The following is a 20,316-nucleotide window of genomic DNA, read 5'->3' as shown; positions in this document are numbered from 1 at the left end:
AGTATTTAACAATAAAATCTAAACAACTTAATATGAGCAAGCCCCACGGGGAGACAAAACTGGTGAGCTGGCATTTGTGGGTGAGGTGGTTGTGTGGGGGAGCTGGGAAATGGTTGAGGATTGGCCTTTCAAAAAGTATTGTTTCAATAGATTATAAAGAATAGAGAAGGAGTAGAAAAGCAAGTATCAGAGTAAATCATGCATAGTAAGACTAGGTAAGCTTTCATAAAGTAACTTGTCTATTATATGGAAATACATAGGACGTAGACATCCATGCATATATATGAATATAAATATAAATATAAATATAAATATAAATATATATATGTATATATAGTATGAGTACCTATAGATATATAAACACGCCTGATCAACATTTAGACTATATGTGAACACATACACTATATATCTAGATTTATACATGCATATACATATATGCAAAGATGTATGCATAAATGAAAGGTATACAAACTAGGTAGAGGTGCAAAATATAATAATTACTATGAATGAAGATCAAAAAGGAAAAAAGCCTGCAATGACAAGCAAACGTAGACAGATAACCCTGAAACCATAGGCCCACTCCAAATCCCTGCTGTAGCTCAGCGACTATAATGAAAGGAAACATGTAGAACACAATGTTTCCATAGTGCCAGGCGGTCTGGTGGGGCCCACCCCAGGACCCAGGCTGGTGCTGCTGTCAGATCCGGGTACCTCAGGCAGGGCTGTCTGGCTGTGCACTCCTGCCCAAATCCTGGACTCTAGGACCCAGAGGCGCCTGGGTTGGCTGACACTTGGCCTGAGGGGCACAGACCCAGGTCAGCACAGGGTGGGGGCCCAGGCCATCCAGCCCAGGTAGGGACCAGAAGGGGGGGCTGGGAACAAAAGAGCAGAACTCCGCCCCGGTCAGCGGGCCTTGGTGACCACACTATTTGTTTCCAGAAGTGATGTCACCTACTCACTGACTTCCGCCTGAGAAGCCTGAGGGAGCCGAGCGCCATCTTTGGGAGGCCTGCTTCGGGTCCATAGACAGGACAGGCGCTGAGGGGAGCCTCCTCAGGTCGGCACCGCTGGGCCCAGGCTCTGCCTGGAATCAGGGTGAGGACTAGACAGAGGTCCCCGGGGAGCTAGTTCAGCCCCTGTCGGGAGCCCTGGGGAGTGAGGCCCACAGGACTCCCCTGGGGTCTCGGGGTAAGGGCCTCCGCGTGGGGGTCCAGCCTCCCGGTTCCCAGAGGGAGGGTCCCATGACCTGCAGGCCTCATGGTGAGGCCGTGGGGGGGACAAGGTGACTCTAGACCCAGAGCAGTCAGTTCCGGGAGCCCCAAGGCACAGGGTGACCACGAGCGGCGAGGCCTGACTTCTGGGTCCTCCAGTTCTGAGACCCTCGGGCGGCTACTTGTCATGGCAGCGTCTCAGGTCGGCAGAGGGGGTCCGGGAACTGCCCGGCGTCAGTGTGGGGACCCTGAGGGAGACTGGGGGGCTGGACCCGGAAACAGTGTCCACCCGGCAGGCCTCCTGGGGGTGGGGGAGGGGTGAGCCAAGCATTGCGCTTTGTGACTTCTGTATTGGGTCTGTGAGACACGGAGGGTTTGGTAGAAGCAGCAGGGCTTCAGGCAGCACAGGGGGGACCCCAGATCCTGCTGCTGTCAAGTTGAGGACCCTGAGGGAGATTGGGGGCCCTGGACCCCATAACTGTGTCCATTGGGCAGGCCTCCTGGGGGTGGGGGAGGGGTGATCTCACGCATTGCATTTGGTGTAAGGAGCAGAGCCACAGGTCCGCTGAGAGAGAACAGACGGGACCCAGGACCCCACAATATAGGGGATCCCATAAAACGGCCTCCCCTGCTATGAGCCATGGGAGACCCCATGTTAGATGACCCTGTGAGGTGTGTCCTGACTTTGGCATGCAGGTCTGAGATACGCTGGGGCTCACTGTAAGGAACACAGCCACAGGAGGATGGAGGGCACCCTGAATCCCACAACCAGGGGACCCCATAAACCCTACCCTGCTATCAGCCTTGGGATGTTCCCTGGTAAAAGACCAAGTGCCGAGTTTCCTGACCTCTGTATCCAGGACTGAGTGAGACTCAGGACTTGGTGAAAAGTGTAGGGAATCACACTTCTAGGAATATTTCCCTAAGAAACCGGAAATACCAATTAGAAAGAATGTAGGCACCCCTATGTTCACAGCAGCCCAATTTACAATAGCTAAGATGTGGAAACAGCCAGGTGCCCATCAATGACCTGATGAAAAAGCCGTGGTACATGTATGCCATGGAATACTATGCAGCTGTATAAAGGGAAGGGTCTCTTACCCTTTGAGACTTCATGGAGGGACCTGGAGAGTATCGTGCTAAGTGAAATAAGCCAGTCAGAGGAAGATAAATATCACATGATCACACTCATATGTGGAGTTGAATATACAAAGTTAACTCATGAACCACATAGATACAGACACATGCAAGCATGGGACAGATTAGGGAATCTCAGAGGGAAGGTGGGAAGGGTGGGAAGTAATCAACCAAGAACCTTGTGTGCATATATGCATGGCCCATGGACACAGACATTTGGGTGGTGAGGGCGGGGCAAGAGGACAGGAGTCGGGTGGAGGGAGTCATTTGTAATCTATAAAAATGAAAGCATTATATGCTAATTAGACGGGACACCCTTCTGGACGTGCTTCCTCAGGAAGCCAGGGCCAGAAACCAGGGCTGTGAAGGAAGCCCAGTTCTCAGGTGCCAGAGGGAAGCTGGTGCCGACATCCAGGGCAAGGAAGGCCTACTCTTGCATAAATTTCGTGCATCAAGCCTCTAGTTCTTTCAATAATAAAGAATTACGAAAAAATTAAAATAAAAAAAGCCAGATAGGGAATCAGGTTCACAGAGAAGAGGGCAGTAGTACTACCCAGACTCAAGTGGCATGTAATGCCTTCAAATCAGGCTCTGTGACACTGTGGGGTTTCGTACACAAACCAACCCCAGGGAGGCTGAGGAAGGACCCAGGACCTGCCAGTGTAACTGTGTGGACCCTGTGTCAGGACAGAGGGGACCCAGGACTAGCAATGTAGAGGCTGCACAAAACCCTACCTTGCTCTCGGCCTTGGAAGGCCACAGGGCTGGTGACCCCATGGGGTGTCTCCTGATTACAGCATTCAGGTCTGAGGAAGACTGGAAACTTGATAAAACCTATAGGGCCTCCCTCAGGTCCACAGAAGGGATGCAGAAGCACTGCCCAGAGTCAAGGTGCTTTTCTTGACTTTTGCATCCGGGTCTGACAAGCTCTGGGGTTCGGTGTAAGGAGCAGGACCTCAGGTGGGCAGAGGGAAGAGTCAAGGTGAGGACCCCCAGGGAGGACTGAGGGAATCCAGGAACCCTAACCGGAGGGGAGTCCACAGAAGTCTGCCCTGCTCAAAGTGTTGGGAGGCCCTATGGTGGATGACCATGCAGAGAGGAAGCGCAGAAGCCCAGGCCTGATGTCAGCCCTTGGGATTCAGGGAAATGACATATGTGGCAGAGGGGAGGACCCGGGTCTTGCCCCAAGTCCAGGTGAACATGCAAAGGGAAGACTGAGGGACCCAGGACCCCACAACAGAGTTGCCCCACATTACCCCTACTGTGAACCCTGGGAGGTCCCCGGTCCATGACCACATGCTCTCTTCCTGACTGGGCATCTCATGTGGACAGAGAGGAGGTTCCAGCTCCAGCCAGGAGTCACGGTGAGGATCCTGCAGGAAGACAAGCGGACTCCACCCCCTGAGGGCTGAGGGGTCAGGCTCCAGGTAGGCAAAGAAGGGCTGCAGGGCTCTGCCAGGATACCAGGTAAGGACCCGAGTTAGGACTCAGGAAGCCCCTAGCACACCTTGAAGTATGTATGCCTGAGGCTTGGCCAGGGCCATAAGTGTCCGCAGTGTGCCTGTTCCTGCCAGCAGCACCTGCAAGCCTCATGGTAGGCCTGTGGATTTGGGTTGCTTCCAGACTTCTACCTTGGGAGTGGCAAAGGGAGGGGAGGGCATTTTCCTGAAGGGGCTGGATTCAGGGCAACGTGGGAGGAGTGCCAGGCAATGCTGGAAATTAAAGTGTGGGTCTTGAGGCAGGATGGTGGTACCTCCCACCCCAGTAAAAACAGGGACCAGCTGGCTTAGGCTCTGCTGGCACAACTTGGTCACTCGGCACGATAGTTAATGTGGTGTGTCTTAAAGTCCACCTTGGAGGTCACAGAGAGATGGTGGACATGGCCTGCAGTATTCATTCTCAGTTCAGCAGAAGGGAAAGTTCCCAGGCACTCTCTGAGTAAACCTAGGTAGCTCGGGGAGGAAGGAGGATACCACACTCCAGACAATGGGTGCCCGGAACCCAGCCTGTGCTGCTGTCAGCTCTGGGAAAGGCCTGGCATGGGTCTGCAGAGCTGGTTCCTTCACAGGTTTGTCTGAGGGCACTCGGGAAGGATAGGGCCTTGGTCAGAGGGAATGGCTTCAGTTCATGCAAAGAGGAGCTGAGGTTGTGGAAGGGTCATAAAGGTGTGAATGCTTTCTTGTGGGAAACTGCAGCTATGTGCTCCCCGAGAAAAGAAGAGAGCCCTCAGCATCAGGGAGTGTCCTGTGTTCAGCATCCAGATTCCCCAGGCAGGGGTACCTGGGTGTGACATGCTCTCCCTTTCCACATGCCTGCTCCTCCTCAGCTTTGCTCACTGAGGACAGTTATTCAGGGTGAAATCGGGTCAGATAGATTCAGACCCAGGCCAGGCCAGGAAGAAAGGCAAGTATCCTTAGGCCAGACTAAGGCAACTCTGTACCCAGAACGGATGGACCCAGGCCCTGGTGTCAGTTGTGTGGGAACCTGGGCACGGGTGCGGGCAGATGGAGCTCCTGTTCACTATTGTCTCAGAGCTTTCAGGAAGGTGAGGACCTTGGTGTGAGGCCACACGTTGTATCATCCCCAGGATCCACATTTTGTCAGCAGAGAGAAGAGTCCCAGATCCTGCAAGGAATCAAGGTGAGCACTGAAGGGGACCAGAGCACAGGGGAAGCCAGACCTACCCTGCCTCCTCTGAAAGCAATGGGGAAACTCGGAATAGTGCCTGGATTACCTCAGTTCACTTCCTACTCCTGTACCTCAGGGAGGTGAGGCCTAAGTCTAAGTAGATTGCGCTCAGTCAGCAGAGAGAGTGGTCTGAAACCCTGCAGTGCGTCATGGTGAGAAATGATCAGAGCCTTAACCTAGGATAGATGGACCCAAATCTTCAGTCACCCCTTCTTGATCCTCTGGGAGAGGGACCACATGAGGAGCCAGCTCAGTTTCTTCACTGAAGTGTCAGGTGTGTGTGGCCTTGTTCTGAGCATTTGACCTTAGGCCAACAGAAGGCAGTGACGGGCCAGGCCCTGGCAGGGGAAAGGCGGGTATCCTACGTGTGCACAGAGGAACCTCCCACCCACAACAGAGGGGACCTCACAGAGTCCTGCCGCCCCTCCTGTCAGCTTTGGGGTCCCAGGAATGTGCTTTCCATGTGCATGCTGAGGTGCCCCTTTGTTCCCTCCAGAAGAGGCCCCGGATTGGAGGAGGTGAAGGCCTTGGTCTACTCTACATATTCTCAGGTCACAGAACTGCAGGTGGCCAGGAAGTGCTAGGAATTAAGGTGAGGTGGCTACCATGAATATGTCCCCTTGGGCTCCCCACCCATGTCAGAGGGTCCTCACATTGCCTGACACCTCCACACCCCACCGTCAGCTACAGAACCCTGTGCTGTGCCTGCTATACCCTGAACAGTCATGTCACTTCCTACTTCAGGTTCTTAGTGGGCAGGCTGATCAGGAGTGAGCCCTGTGAGTCCCATGTAAACCCCTAAAGGGGAGACCTGGAAGTCACCTTTGTCAGAGCCGCCTAGGATGTGTTTCTCAGCTCATGCCTCTCACTCTCCCACTCTTCCCCAGGCCCGTGGTTCCTCATCGCCCATCTTCTGCTCACACTCAGTCACTGTTCGAGCACGAGTCATCATGCCTGGTCATCATATGAGTGAGCCGTTGAAGCCTGAGTAAGACTTTCCGTACCCAACTGAGATCCCCGACTTGGTGGCGGGGGAGCTGTTCTTGGCTATGCAGGAGGAGGAGGTGGAGGAGGAGGAAGATGCCCTGTCTCTCTCCTCCTCCCCCTCAGTCCTGTTTATAGACAACCTAGAGGAGGTGTCTGCTGCTGAGACACCAAGTCCTCCCGAGAGTCCTCAGCGTGCCTGCCCCTCCCCCCATGCCAAGGAAGCCTTTCCATGCAGGCAATCTGAAGATGAGAGCGCCAGCATCCAAAATGAAGAGGGTCCAAACACTGAGGGAGGCCCTGAAGTCGATGCCGATTTATTGCTCCCCACATCACTGCTTGCGAAGATGATGGAAATGGTGAAGTTCCTGCTCCTGAAGTATCGTACAAAGGAGTCAACCACAAAGGCAGAAATACTGAGTAGTGTCTTCGAAGAGCACCAGGACCACTTTCCTGTGCTCTTCAGTGCGGCCGTTGAGTGCATTGAGTTGGTATTTGGTGTTGTTGTGAGGGAAGTAGACCCCAGTACCCACACCTATGTCCTGGTCACTGCCTTGGGGCTAACCTATGATGGGATGGTGAGCGATGAGCACATATTTCCCAACACAAGCCTCCTGGTCACACTTCTGTGTGTGATCGCCTCAGAGGGTGATTGTGCCACTGAGGAGAAAATCTGGGCTGTACTGAATGATTTAGGGGTGCATGATGGGGAGGTACATTGGCTCTATGGGGAGCCCAGGGAGCTCATCACCAAAGTTTGGGTGCAGGAACAGTACCTGGTGTACCGCCAGGTGCCCAATAGTGATCCTGCACGCTATGAGTTCCTGTGGGGCCCCAGGGCCCACGCTGAGACCACCACAGAGAAAGCCCTCACGTTTATGCACACGGTTAATAGGGATTTCCGTCTCCTCCCATCCCTGCCTGAAGAGCCTGAGTGCAATGAGAAACACTATGCCTGAGCCAGAGTTGCATCCAGGCACTTTTCAGGTCCATGTGCATTAACTTCTTTTGCTGGGCATAAAGTGCGTCCAATTTTCAACTCTGTTTCAGAACAAACCAGTAGTGAGGCCCAGGGAAAGGTTTAGGCTCCTTTTGTGATTGAGAAATTTATGATTTATTATTTTGTGAATTTTTAAGGAAATTTTCTAATGTTCCTTTACGTAGAAGTTTTCATAAACTTTTCGCATGTAAGTTTGTGAATGACATTGATCACATATATATTTCTACATGTCCAGCTCAAGAGTAAGAGATTTGCTACTGTGTAATGAAAATTGGGACCCTTCCCATCCTAGTTTGTGATCCCAATCTAGATAACATGACATTATAATAGAATTTCCTTGGAAATGTGTAAGAACTCAGCAGTAAAATCCATGGAGTTAAGAAATAGAAAAATAAAAGCAAAAGGTTGTTAATTTTTGCTTCTTATATCTTCTCATCTGTCTTTCCATGAAACAGCTTCTCCAAGGATCCTTGGTTCTGGCAAGAAAGTGGGGGGGATTTCATCTGAATAAAGACGACCCCTGCTCAGTGGTTCATTTAATCCCCAGACATTCACTGATCCTATGTCCTCTGGAAGGCCCTGTGTTAGTAGTGGGCACACTAACATAAGCAGGGCATATCCACCCACAGGATGATAGTGTAGGAGCTGAAGTCATATAAGGAAGGGGTTAGGTGTCTCCTTAATCCTACAAACAAGTCACAGAAGAGGTGAGGCGGTGGGCCTCCAGCGACCAGCACTCACTAGTGAGTGGACTTCATTTTTACCGCAGCGTGCTTGCAACAGCATGAATGGAATTGGAGAGAGCATTATACTAAGCGAAATAACCTAGTCAGAGGACGGTAAATATCACATGATTTCACTCATATATGGAATATAATGACCGACATAAATGGATGAACAAAAACATATCCAAATACAGAGAAGCATCGATCAGACCATCAAACCTCAGAGGGAAGGTAGGGCAGAGTGGAGGTAAGGGTGGGAGATCAACCAAAGGACTTGTATGCAAGCATATCGGCCTAACCAATGGACACAGAGGCCAGGGGGTGAGGGCATGAGTGGGGGGTGGAGGAGGGCAATGTGGGGATAGGGACACATATGTAATACCTTAGTTAAAAAATGATGTGCATGGCCTGAGCCAGGGTACTTGGGAAAATGTGATTCCCTCTGCAGGGGTTGATTGTAAAGAAGCTGGGGGTGGCAGCTTTTTCTAATTTCATGCCACTGTTATCGGAGAAGATGCTTCTTATGATTTTAATCTTCTTGAACTTGTAGAGACTTGTTTTGTGTTTTAACATGTGATCTATCTTTGAGAATAACACATGTGAACATCAGAAGAACATATATTCTGCAGCTTTGGGATGAAATATTCTGTAAGTGTCATTTAAATTCACCTGAACCTGTCTGCCATTTAGAGTCACTGTTTTCTTGGTAATTTTTTGTCTGGAACATCTATCCAGTGAAGCCTGTGCACTATTAAAGTCCCCTACTATTACTTTATTGCTGTTGATCTTTCCCTTAAAGTCCTCTATAAGTTTTTTAAATTTTCTTTATTTAGGTGCTCCTAAATAAATGGCATGAAATTAGAAATCAGTTAAAGTAAAAACGCTCAAAAATATTCAAACACATGGAGGCTAAATAGCATGTTACTAAACAATGAGTGACTTACTAATAAGATCAACAAAGAAATAAAAAACGTCCTGGAAACAAAAGAAAAGTAACACACGACAAATAAAAATCTATGGGACACAGCAAAGTAGTCCTGAGAGGGAAGTTCATAGCACTTACAAACCTACATCAAAAAACAAGAAAATATTTTAATAAAATATTTAACCATACAACTTAAAAATTAGAAAGAAAACAACAAGAAAAGCTCTGAGCAAGTAGGAGGAAGTAAATACATAAAAGTCAGAGCAGAAATTAATGACATACAGATGAAAAATATAATATAAACGATCAATGAAACCAAGAGTTAATTCTTTGAAAATATAAACAAGACTGAGGAACCTTTAACCACATTCAAGAAACAGAGAGAAGACCCAAATAAGTAAAATCAGAAACAAAAGAAGTGAGGTAACAATTGACCCCACAGAAATACAAAGGATTGTAAGAAAATACTATGAAAATCTTTATGCCAATAAGCAGAACAATGTGGATTAAGTGGACAAATTCACAGAAATATACAATCTTCCAAAACTGAATCAGTGAGAATCCATCTTTCAATCTGGGGCTGCTGGCTCTTAACCACTCACCTACCCTCTGCCTGCCTGGTTGCACCTAACTGCTCACATGATGGCCTGATCTCCCCTAACCACTCGCCTGCCTGCCTAATTGCACCAACCATCTCTGCCTACCTGCCTCATGACCCTTACCACTTGCCTGCCTACCTGATCGCCCCTAGTGACTCTGCCTGCCTGCCTCATTGCCCATAACTGCTCGCCTACCAGCCTGATCACCTGTAACTGCCTCTGCCCCAGCCCCCGCCACAGTGGCTTCCTCCAGAAGGACGCAGGGAATGAAGTACAGAAGTTCATTCAGGGGTCTGGCCTAATTAGCATATTACACTTTTATTATTATAAATAGTACTGGAAGTCTCAGCCGCAGCAGTCAGACAAGAGGAAGAAACAAAAGGCATCCAAATGGGAAAGGAGGAAGTAAAATTGTCATTATTCGCAGATGACATGATATTCTACATAGAAAACCCTAGGACTCCACCAACCAACTACTGGGCTTAATAAATGACTTTAGCAATGTTGCAGGATACAAAATTAATACCCTGACCTAGATGGCAGCTTTACACACCAACAATGAACTCTCAGAAAGAGAAACTAAACTAAAAAAAAAAAAAAAATCCCACTTACCATTGAAACAAAAAAAATAAGTTACTGAGGAATAAAGTTAACCGAGGAGATAAAAGAATTGTACTCAGAAAACTACAGGACATTGAAAAAAGAGATAGGGGGTGATATACAGAAGTGGAAGAATATACCGTGTTCATGGATTGCTAGAATTAATATCATTGAAATGTCCATACCACCCAAAGCAATCTATAGATTAGATGCAAACCCTATTAAAATACCAATGGCATATTTACAGATCTAGAACAAATACTCTAAAAGTTTACATGGAAGCAAAAAAGACCCTGAATAGCCAGAGCCATCTTGAGAAAGAAGAACAAAGTTGGAGTGATCACACTGTCAGATATCAAGTTATACTGCAAAACCGCTGTAATCAAAACAGCTTGGTACTGGCAGAAGAACAGGCATATAGATCAATGCAACAAAACAGAGATGCCAAAAATCAACCCAAGACATTACATTCAATTAATATCTGACAAAGGATACAAGAGGATACAATGGAATCAAGACATGCTCTTCAACAAACACTGTTGGGAAAGTTGGACAGGCACTTGCGAAACAATGAAACTCGACCACCAATTTGCATCATACACAAGAATAAACTCAAAATGGATTAAAGGCTTAAGCATCAGTTGTGAAACCATAAAAATCCTAGAAGAAACCAAAGGCAGCAAAATCTCAGACTTCTCTCTTAGCAATATGTTCGCCAATGCATCGCCTAAGACCTAGGATAAGGGAAACAAAAGAGAAAATAAACAAATGGGACTATATCAAAATACAAAGCTTGTGCACAGCAAAAGACAACATCAACAAAATGAAAAGGGAGCTCATGTATGGAAGAGCATATTTGCCAATATGTTCATCAGGTAAAGGGTTAATAACGAAAAATATATGAGGAACTCATGCAACTTAACAAAAGGAAGACAATCCAATTTTAAAATGGGCAGAGGACTAAATAGACACTTCTCCAAAGTGGACATACAGATGGCTAAAAGACACATGATCAAATACTCAAAGTCCCTGATCACCGGAGAGGTGCAGATTAAAATGACAATGAGGTATCACCTCACACCTGTTAGGATAGCTGCCATCAACCAATCAACAAATGACAAGTGCTGGCAAGGATGTGGAAAAACGGGAGCCGTAGTCCACTGCTGGTAGGAATGCAGACTTGCGCAGCCACTGTGGAAAACAGTATGGAGTTTCCTCAAAAAATTAAAAATAGAACTCCCATTTGGCCCAGTAATCCCACTTCTGGAAATATATCCCAAGGAACCCGAAACACCAATCCGGAAGAATATACGCACCGCTATAGTCGTAGCAGCACAATTTACAATAGCTAAGATCTGGAAACAGCCTAAGTGCCCATCAGCAGATGAGTGGGTAAAAAAGCTGTGGTACATCTATACCATGGAACACTATACAGCAGTCAAAAAGAAGGCTCTGTTGCCCTTTGAGACATCATGGAGGGACCCAGGGGCTATTATGCTAAGCAAAATAAGCCAGAAAGGCAAGTGTCACAGGATCTCACTCATATGTGGGGTCCAAAGAGCAAATTAACTGATGAAGAAAATAGATCCTGAGACATAGAAAGAACTTGGGTGCATAACCTATGGACACAGGCAATAGTGTAGTGAAGGCCTGGGGCAGGGGCTGGTTCCGGCTGGAAGGGGTCCATGAGGAATAGGGGACCTCTGTAACACGGTTGGCAATGAAGACAACAACAAGAAAGGCGGGCTTAGGTAGGAGGAGGACAGTGGTCTTTGGGACAGGAGTCCACCATTGGCCCAGGTCAGGTGACTCGGGAATCAATCCTTTCCTTTCTCGGCAGCACCCGCCCCCTGCTTTTGGCTGTCGTTGAGGCAGGCAGCAGAACCTCCGATTCTGTTCGGGTCCACCTGCCTTCCAGGACCGGCGTCAGGTGGGGACACCCATCAAGAGCAGGGCTTCTGGTTAGCAGAGGGGGGCAGAAGCTGCGTAGAGTCAGGGTGAGCAGCGGGGGAGGAAGAGACCCTGCCCCCACCACAGGCTCAACATGGAAGGGCTTCTGGGAGGGGGACCACACACGCCTCATCCGGGTCTCAGAGACGCTGCCCGAGCACGTTCCTCACTTCCGCATCCGGGTCTCTGAGACCCTGGGGATGCCCAGGAGATCCTGAGCGCGCTCACATCCCGAGGGCGGCCCGGGACCCGCCCGAGTCCAGGTGAGGGTGCCCCGGAGGGCAAGGGACCCCGGGCCCTGGGACAACGGTTTCCGTCCTGGGAGCCCGTGGGGGTGGCCACACGCGGCCGGTTGTGGTTGGCGAAGCCAGGTCAGGGGACTCGGGGGTGAGGGGCGAGGCGCGTCCCTCCACAGGGCCCAGGCGGGCCCAGGGCCTCCAGGGTCCACGTGGTGGGCGGCTGCGTGGGAGGAGGCCCGAGGCCACCCGGGTCCCGCAGACTGGGCTGGCACCAGGGCCCCTGTCTTCAGGAGCAGAGCCAGCCCCGGGCCCGCAGGGGGTGAAGCCCACAGCGGTAGGCCGCGCCCTGCAGGAGTCCCGGTGAGCACCCGGGTCCCACCGCACCGCAGCGGGAAGCCGCACAGGTGCCCCTGCTGTCCTCTGCGAGGGGCCCCGTGGCGGGTGGCCATGCGGGGGGCCCCGAATGCACAGCTGGGGCTGGGAAGGGGCGGTGGTAAGGAGCTGGGCCTCTCCTCCGCATGGAGGCCAAAGCAGCTTCCCAGAGTCCCGGTCAGCTCGCAGTAGGGGATGGGAGGTCCCCAGACCCCCACAGAGCCAACCCGCAGGACTCGGGAGGGGGGCACACGGGACATGACGTGACCTCCGCAGGCGGGTCTGAGAGTCTGTGGGGGTGGCTGTGAGGATGAGGACCCCCGTCAGCACAGGGCGGGGGCCATGTGGGAGGATGACCACACCCCCTTCCTCCCTTCCGCTTCCAGTCCGGGTCTCAGAGACTCTGGGGGTTCAGTACAGGGAGGAGGACCCCATCTAGGCAGATGGTGGGTCAGGGACCCTGGAACCTAGACCAGAGTCAGTCCCGGTCTCAGAGACTCTGGGGGTTCCGTACAGGGAAGAGGACCCCATCTCGGCAGATGGTGGGCCAGGGACCCTGGAACCTAGACCAGAGTCAGTCCCGGTCCTAGAGACTCTGGGGGTTCAGTACAGGGAGGAGGACCCCATCTCGCAGATGGTGGGCCAGGGACCCTGGAACCTAGACCAGAGTCAGTCCCGGTCTCAGAGACTCTGGGGGTTCCGTACAGGGAGGAGGACCCCATCTCGCAGATGGTGGGGCAGGGACCCTGGAATCTAGACCAGAGTCAGTCCCGGTCCTAGAGACTCTGGGGGTTCCGTACAGGGAGGAGGACCCCATCTCGCAGATGGTGGGCCAAGGACCCTGGAACCTAGACCAGAGTCAGTCCCGGTCTCAGAGACTCTGGGGGTTCTGTACGGGGAGGAGGACCCCATCTCGCAGATGGTGGGCCAGGGACCTGCCAGAGTTGAGGTGAGGACCCTGAGGCAGGACGCAGGGACCCTGGAAACCAAACCAGAGTCAGTGCTGGGATCCCGCTGGAGGATGACCACACACAGCTTGTGCTGACTTGCACCCCCGGGTCGGTACCGGGAACAATACTTGAGAACGGCAGAAGGTGGGCCCAGGGCCCTCCACGGTTCATCGGCCAGGCCTCGTGGAGGATGATTCTAGGGGGCATTTCCTCATTGGGGCATCTGGGTCTGACAGTCTGGGGCTTGGGTATAAAGAGCAGGACCTCACATCAGCAGAGGGTGGGGACAGCACCTGCCAGAGTCAAGGGAGGATCTTAAGGGAGAACTGAGGGAACCTTGGATCCCACCACAGTGGGAACCCCACAGACGCCCGCACTTGCTCTCAGCCCTGGGATTTCTGGCATCGCTTTCCCATGGCTTCTCCCGCTCCCTTTGCTCTCAGGAAGATGAAAGAGGTGGGGCCTTACACAAAGGGTGAGGCCTATGGACAGCAGAGCCAGGACACTCGGGCACTGCAGGTGGCCAAGCTATTGGCCATGCGGGAGGAAGGATGGGGAATTGTCCTCCAGAACAAATGTGGGCAACACGGACATGCACCCCACTTCCACTTTCAGCTCTGACACACCAGGCAGGGCTGTCCAACTGAGAGCACTCTGATGTGGCGGTGGGGAGGGGGGGGAGGGGGCTCAGGTAGGTGAGAGACCTGGACTGAGGGGAGCACATGCAGGTCAGCAAAGGAGGGACGGGAGGTGGCCCGGGCCCTGACCTCTTTGCAGGTGTGCAATCTGAGGAAAGACAGAAGGAACCCTAATGCTCCTCCCCTGCTCCCGAGTCTTGCTGTCTCCTTTCAAGGTTCAGCTGAGGACTGAGGGAACCCCTCACATCACAACAGGGGGAGTCCCAGCCTTACTTTGCCACTTCGGTCAGCCACGAGAGAAAGTGGAACATGGTGGCTAGCCGTGCTGTCCCTCACGTCCTCCACCTGATGCAGCAGTCACCCCACCCCACCCTGTAGTTCCCCGCACACTGGTCCTCCCAGGACTGAGGATTCTGGGGTCCAGGGTCCCCAATCTCCCTCAGAGCCCTCAACTTGACAGCAGCAGGACCTGGGGTCCCCCCTGTGCTGCCTGTAGCCCTGCTGCTTCTACCAAACCCCCATGTCTCACAGACCCAATGCAGAAATCACAAAGCACAATGCCTGAGCTCGCCCCTCCCCCAGCCTGCCAGGGGGACACTGTTCCGTGTTCCAGGCCCCGCAATCTCCCTCAGGGTCCCCACACTGAGTCTGGGCAGGTCCCAGACCCGCTCTACGGACCTGAGACGCTGCCATGACACAGAGCAGCCCGAAGGTCTCAGAACTGGAGGACCTGAAAGTCAGGCCTCGCCGCTTGTGGTCCCCCGCGCCTTGGGTCCCCCGGGACTGACTTCTCTGTGCCCAGAGTCACCTTGTTCCCCCCACGGCCTCACCACAAGGCTTGCAGGTCCTGGGACCCTCCCTCTGTGAACCGGGAGGCTGGACCCCCATGCGGAGGCCCTCACCCCGATACCCCAGGGGAGGCCTGTGGGCCTCACTCGCCAGGGCTCCCAGCAGGGGCTGAACTAGCTGCCGGGGCCCTCCTTCTGGTCCTCACCCTGATTCCAGGCAGAGCCTGGGCCCTGCCAACCTGAGACTGCACCTCCTCAGAGCCTGTCCTGCCACCCCTCCCCCGTTCTCTGAGGAGGTGGGGGAGGGGGGCAGGAAGTAGTTCTCAGTAAGACGCAGCACGGAGGACCCTCAGGGCTGACAGGATGGCCACCCTGGGTCCCTAGAGCTGACAGGAGCACCAGGAGATGGATGCTGTAGTGCCCTCTGTTCTGAAGCCAGTGGACCCCAAAGTCCTCACTCACGAGAGCCTCACACCCCTTGCAGAGATTGCTGCAGTACCAGGACCGATGCTGGAGTGGTGCTGTTGTTCCCAGGACATGGAGGGGAGTAGAGAAGCCCCCCTTACTATGGGGTGTCTTCACCAGCTCAGATGATCCTGTGGAAACTGTGGGTTCTAAAAGTTAGCTACTACTAAAGATGCTGAGCAGCAGCAGGGATTTGGGGAGGTGTGGAATTGTGGTTGTCTGTCTACAGTTCCCTTGTCCACTGCAGGTGTTTACACTTTCATTCCTCATTCTCAGTAATACATTCTACATCGCTATCTAGCTTGTGTGCATTACTTCAATACATGTAACATAAATATAGGTTACATGTGCTTATATACCCACAGATGTATGTGAGATATATATATTTATTTGAGGCCCGGTGCACAAAAATTTGTGCAATCTGGGGGTCCCTCAGCCTGGCTCAGGCCCTCTTGCAGTGTGGGACCCCTCGGAGTATGTCCACCCCAGTGGGGACCCTCAACCCCATGGATGTTTTGCCAGCCTGGGTAAGGGCCTGATGGCTGTTTTCAGGCTGGCCACACCCCCTTTAGGGTGGGGGGTTCCCACTGGGGTGCCTGGTCAGTCTGGGTGAGGGGCTAAGGGCCATTTTCAGGCTGGCCAAGCACCATGGCGACGTAAGTTCCAGCCTCTCCTTTTTTCTTTCTTTTTTTTTTATTCTGGGATTTATTTCCTTGTATAATTGAAACTTTGTTGCCTTTAGCAGAGGCCTGCGGAAAGCTGGGATTCCTCCATCAGGAGAGCCAAGTCACTCCTGCTTGCTCCAGCTCCGTTGCCATGACTGGCTAAAAGCAGGTATCTAGGGTTTGTTTACCTTCTGTAATTGAAACTTTGTTGCTTTCAGTGGAGCTCAGAGCCGGGCTATGGCAGGCGGGGAATCTTGGCTTCCTCCATCACTGGAGCAAGCAAGCCTCCTGCTGGCTCCAGCTCCTTGGCTGCTGGCGGCCATCTTCGTTGGGTTAATTTGCATGTAGTCGCTATGCTTGGCTGGTGGGCGTGGCTTAACGTGTACGGAAAGCATGGTCAATGTGCAAGTTTGCCTTTCATTAGTATAGGATGGAACATAAGCATTTATATGTTTATTTCTGTATGATATACTATCCCAGGTATTTTATAAGAGAATACTTACTCTAAACATACATGATTTATTCTGCTACTCACTATTCTTATTAGTCTGTTCTTTACATACTATTCAGATAATAATTTTTGAAAAGCCAGCACTAACCCACCAAGATGGTTGTCAGGTGGTTATTAGCATAGACTCTGAATAACATACCTCAACTGTCCCAGCTTTCCCAAGGCAGTGGTATTCCCCTAAGGTTACTGGCATTTGTGGTCTGAATGCCCCACATTTGTGCCACGATATAGAGCATAAGTTTAAAATACTTCTTCCTATTTTCCTTGTCATCTGTGTCATACAGCCTATAGCCCCTCCCAACTTCCCCACTCCCCCTACACCCACCCCAGACTCAAGTGCCAGCTCATCACAGTTTTCAGTCTCCCTTAGGGCCTGCTCAAATTTTGTTGTTCGGATACTATGGTTCATACTGTGTTTGTTTTAGAACTTAATTTTTTTACAACACTTTTAGATGGCAGAGAAAAATGAATATGATGGTATACAGATATCCTAGTAAGTCCTTACTCCCTCACATGGATAATGCCCCTCTGCCATTATCAATGTCCCCAACCAGAGTGGTACATTTTTTTTTAAATATATTTTATTGATTTTTTTTTTTACAGAGAGGAAGGGAGAGGGATAGAGAGTTAGAAACATCGATGAGAGAGAAACATCGATCAGCTGCCTCCTGCACATCTCCTACTGGGGATGTGCCCGCAACCCAGGTACATGCCCTTGACCGGAATCGAACCTGGGACCTTTCAGTCCGCAAGCCGACGCTCTATCCACTGAGCCAAACCGGTTTCGGCAACATTTTTAACAATAGATGTGCCTACAAAGATACAGCATCATCAACTTGGGGTAATATTTATGGAGTTGCTGAGTCATATGTTAAAATTATGCTTACTATTCTAAGAAACTGCCCAAACAGCTTCCAATGCGGCTGTACTATTTCACGTTCCCACAGGTAATGAATGCAAGTTCCCGCCATTCCATATCCTTGACAGCATTTGGTGTTGTCACTGTACCAGATATTGGCCATTGTCATAAGTGTTTATTTATTGGGTGTGTGTGACATTATTAAGAGACACCTCAAAGCTTCAGATGGCTGTTGTCAACCGCAGAAAAAGCACAAGTAAGCCTTTTGAGAGTTTTACCCAAAGCATCTTGAGCCTCCATAACCACGTGAGACAATTCCTTATTAGAACTCTATGTTTACATGGTTGGGTTCAGTTTCTCAAAGAAGCGAGACTCATCCACCCTCCCTGACACTCTTGTCCTCCTGATCAGGATTTGCCTTTTGTGTAAGGGAAGGGGAAGGTATCGCTGGATTCCAGGAGGCCCAGGCAGGTGGAGAAAATGGGGGGAAAACGCAAGCACTCCCATCTTCACTCTATTACCCTGCACTCAGGGACCTTCATCACTTGACAGCTCCACATGAATTGCTCCCAAGTCCTAGTTGCCCCCCTCCCCTCCTGCCCACCCATGGCAGTATATTCATTGCAAGTGCCCATGATCCAAACAAGCTCCCCACTTCCACTTTCTGCATCAAAAATATGCCTGAAGGATTCTATGAGAAAAGTAGCCAAGGCAGCACATTCATCTTGCATGTTTAAAAGATTTATCTGACTAGTGGGTGCAAAAGAGAGTGGGAAACCCATAGGAGGGACCAAGAGACCATAGGGAATCTGCTGTCATCATCCAGAGGGATGGTAGTTTTATCGGGCTATTGGGACACTCTGGACTTGGACTGGAAATGGAGGTAGACTGGAAGAACTGGAACCTGTGGAGGGAAAGACAACAGGAAGAGAAGCCCCACCACCAGGTTTCTGACTTGACTTGGCAGGGTTGGGCCGGAGTGCAGGTGCAGAAGCCCAGTGACCCGTTTCTGAGATGAAGGGAAGGTAAGGCAAGGTTGTCCTGGAATGGGCAAGGCTCTTGGTGTACAGTATAGCAACACTGCAGAGGGCAGGAGGAAGGTTCCTGCCTCACTGAATGGATCCAGAACACAACAGAGGCCTGTCTGATGACATCTGGTGGTTCTATGACAGGGCTGATCACAAGTCTTTGCTGAGCAGCAAGGTCATTTCAAACAAGTGCTCCCACGTGTATCATAGGCTGTGTATGCAGGGTGCCAAAGTCTCACAATGGGCGCAGGAGAGGGATAGCAGAGCTTGGACAAGGCAGTGTCTACTCCAAAGGGGTTTGTGTCCTGGATGTCAATGGGAAAACATTCCAGAAATCTGGTATCTAGTTGTGATGACCCTCTGGTTGCTGAATCTGTGGCCTGGGACTCCAAACACCTGCAGATCCTGGCTGTGGAGCTTGAAATTAATGGTTTCTGGAAGGAGGTGAGGACATTCCCCTAAGGGGGCCAAGATGCTTTTAAGTTGTGATAGTCTCTGGAGTAAAGAATCGCAACACAGCGTCTTTGAAATCCAAATTAATGTCAGTTGACAGCTCACCATAGACCATGTACTATGCCCAGCAAGACACAGGGATCATCTCCTCAAAGCCTCCCTGTGCCCTCTTGAGCTGCCATGTGTCCCTACCCCTTAATCAAAGTCAGTGTTTTCTTTGGGTGGTGCAGAGGTTAGAATCAGCATATGAAAGATGTGAGTTATTCATGGCAGCTCAGAGTGCATCCTCACCTGCTTTGCATCTTGGCTGTGGCCCACACTGTGTTCCTGTCCCAGGCTTCCCCTTTCAGTATTGACATGATTTTCTGGGCAGCTTTTGAACCTGTGCCTCTGAACAGCACTGTCCATGTCGTGGAGGCAGAGCCTTTCTGTGTCCATCAATGGCTCAAGGCCATGGTGAGGTCCCTGGAGGCCTTGCTCAGGACCACACCCTCAACTCCTACAGGCTTGTTTGCACTTCCCCCACAGGTAGGCTGCACATCACATATGCTTGTCCACAAGACTCCCTCTGACTTGGCCCCTTGTGCTCTCACCATGAAAGCCGGTTCCTTTTTGGTGCAAATACAATTCAGCCCGCATGCATTTGATGCCTTCTAGATGAAAAGCATTTCCATGCATTTCTCTGATAAGGTTTTAAAAGGGTTTTCCTTATTGAAAATAAGCCAGGCCACAGGGACAAACCATATTGGAACAGACAGAAGGAGCCACCAGAATGTCCCTAAACTCTGATGATTGGCTCCATCTGAGGACCTAAATAACCTCCTTATCATTGCCCATTATATGTGTAATTATCTACGCTATTTCCTGATATGGTGCTAAGTCTCCACGTTTAACTGCTCCATAAAACTGTCAAACATACTCAACACTAGAGAAAACAATAAAAACTCCAGTTTTCCTATCACCCAGGAGCATTGATGTGGTGCCTTATGTGCTTCACTCATTTTTTCTTGTTTTGCTTCCTCCTTTTCTTTTTCCTCTTCCTTGCTTACCCACTCCATTCCTTCCTTTCTCCCTTTGTTCCTTTCTCCTTTACTTCCTTCCTTCCTTCATTTTTAATTTTCTTGCTGAAGCTCTTTGAACCAAATCTCAGATACCAAGTCAGCTCACTCCTTTATACCTGAGGGTGAAAACTCTGAAAACATAAGGACTTTAAAACATAATTTTTTATCATCCAGACAACCCAACAATCCAGTGTATCTTGTAGTATTCCTTTCACAGTCAGATGGCTGCAATTCTCTCACATATTTCTATGTTCGTAATGAAACCAAATTAGGTTATACATTGCATTTTTCATGTCCCTTAATTCTGTCTGTCACTCCTTAATGAGTAGAAGCATATATGGATCATAAATGTAGATGTATTTCCCACAGGGGTATTAGTTTTCAATCTGAAACCACTATACATATATCCTGGAGGTGGCCAAGGAATGATAAGGATTGTGGATGTTGGGAGCCAGAATTCTCACTGAT

At 50.4% G+C, this 20,316-nt stretch overlaps 1 protein-coding gene across 1 annotated transcript in view; it reads left to right on the top strand.

Moving 5' to 3' along the window:
• Window positions 1-6,367: 6,367 nt before the first annotated feature.
• LOC308511834 (melanoma-associated antigen 10-like) overlaps window positions 6,368-20,316 on the top strand; it is a gene marked incomplete at its 5' end in the record, with an annotated part of 69,126 nt that continues 55,177 nt past the window's right edge. Inside the window, one exon of the mRNA XM_081081686.1 lies at window positions 6,368-6,595. Coding sequence (XP_080937812.1) covers window positions 6,368-6,595 — 228 coding nt within the window. The remainder of the gene's footprint in view (window positions 6,596-20,316) is intronic.

Source organism: Myotis nattereri, assembly GCF_964212035.1.
Source record: "Myotis nattereri genome assembly, chromosome: X".
In the NCBI taxonomy this organism is placed as follows: Eukaryota; Metazoa; Chordata; class Mammalia; order Chiroptera; family Vespertilionidae; genus Myotis; species Myotis nattereri.
This window is presented reverse-complemented; position numbering and strand designations above follow the sequence as displayed.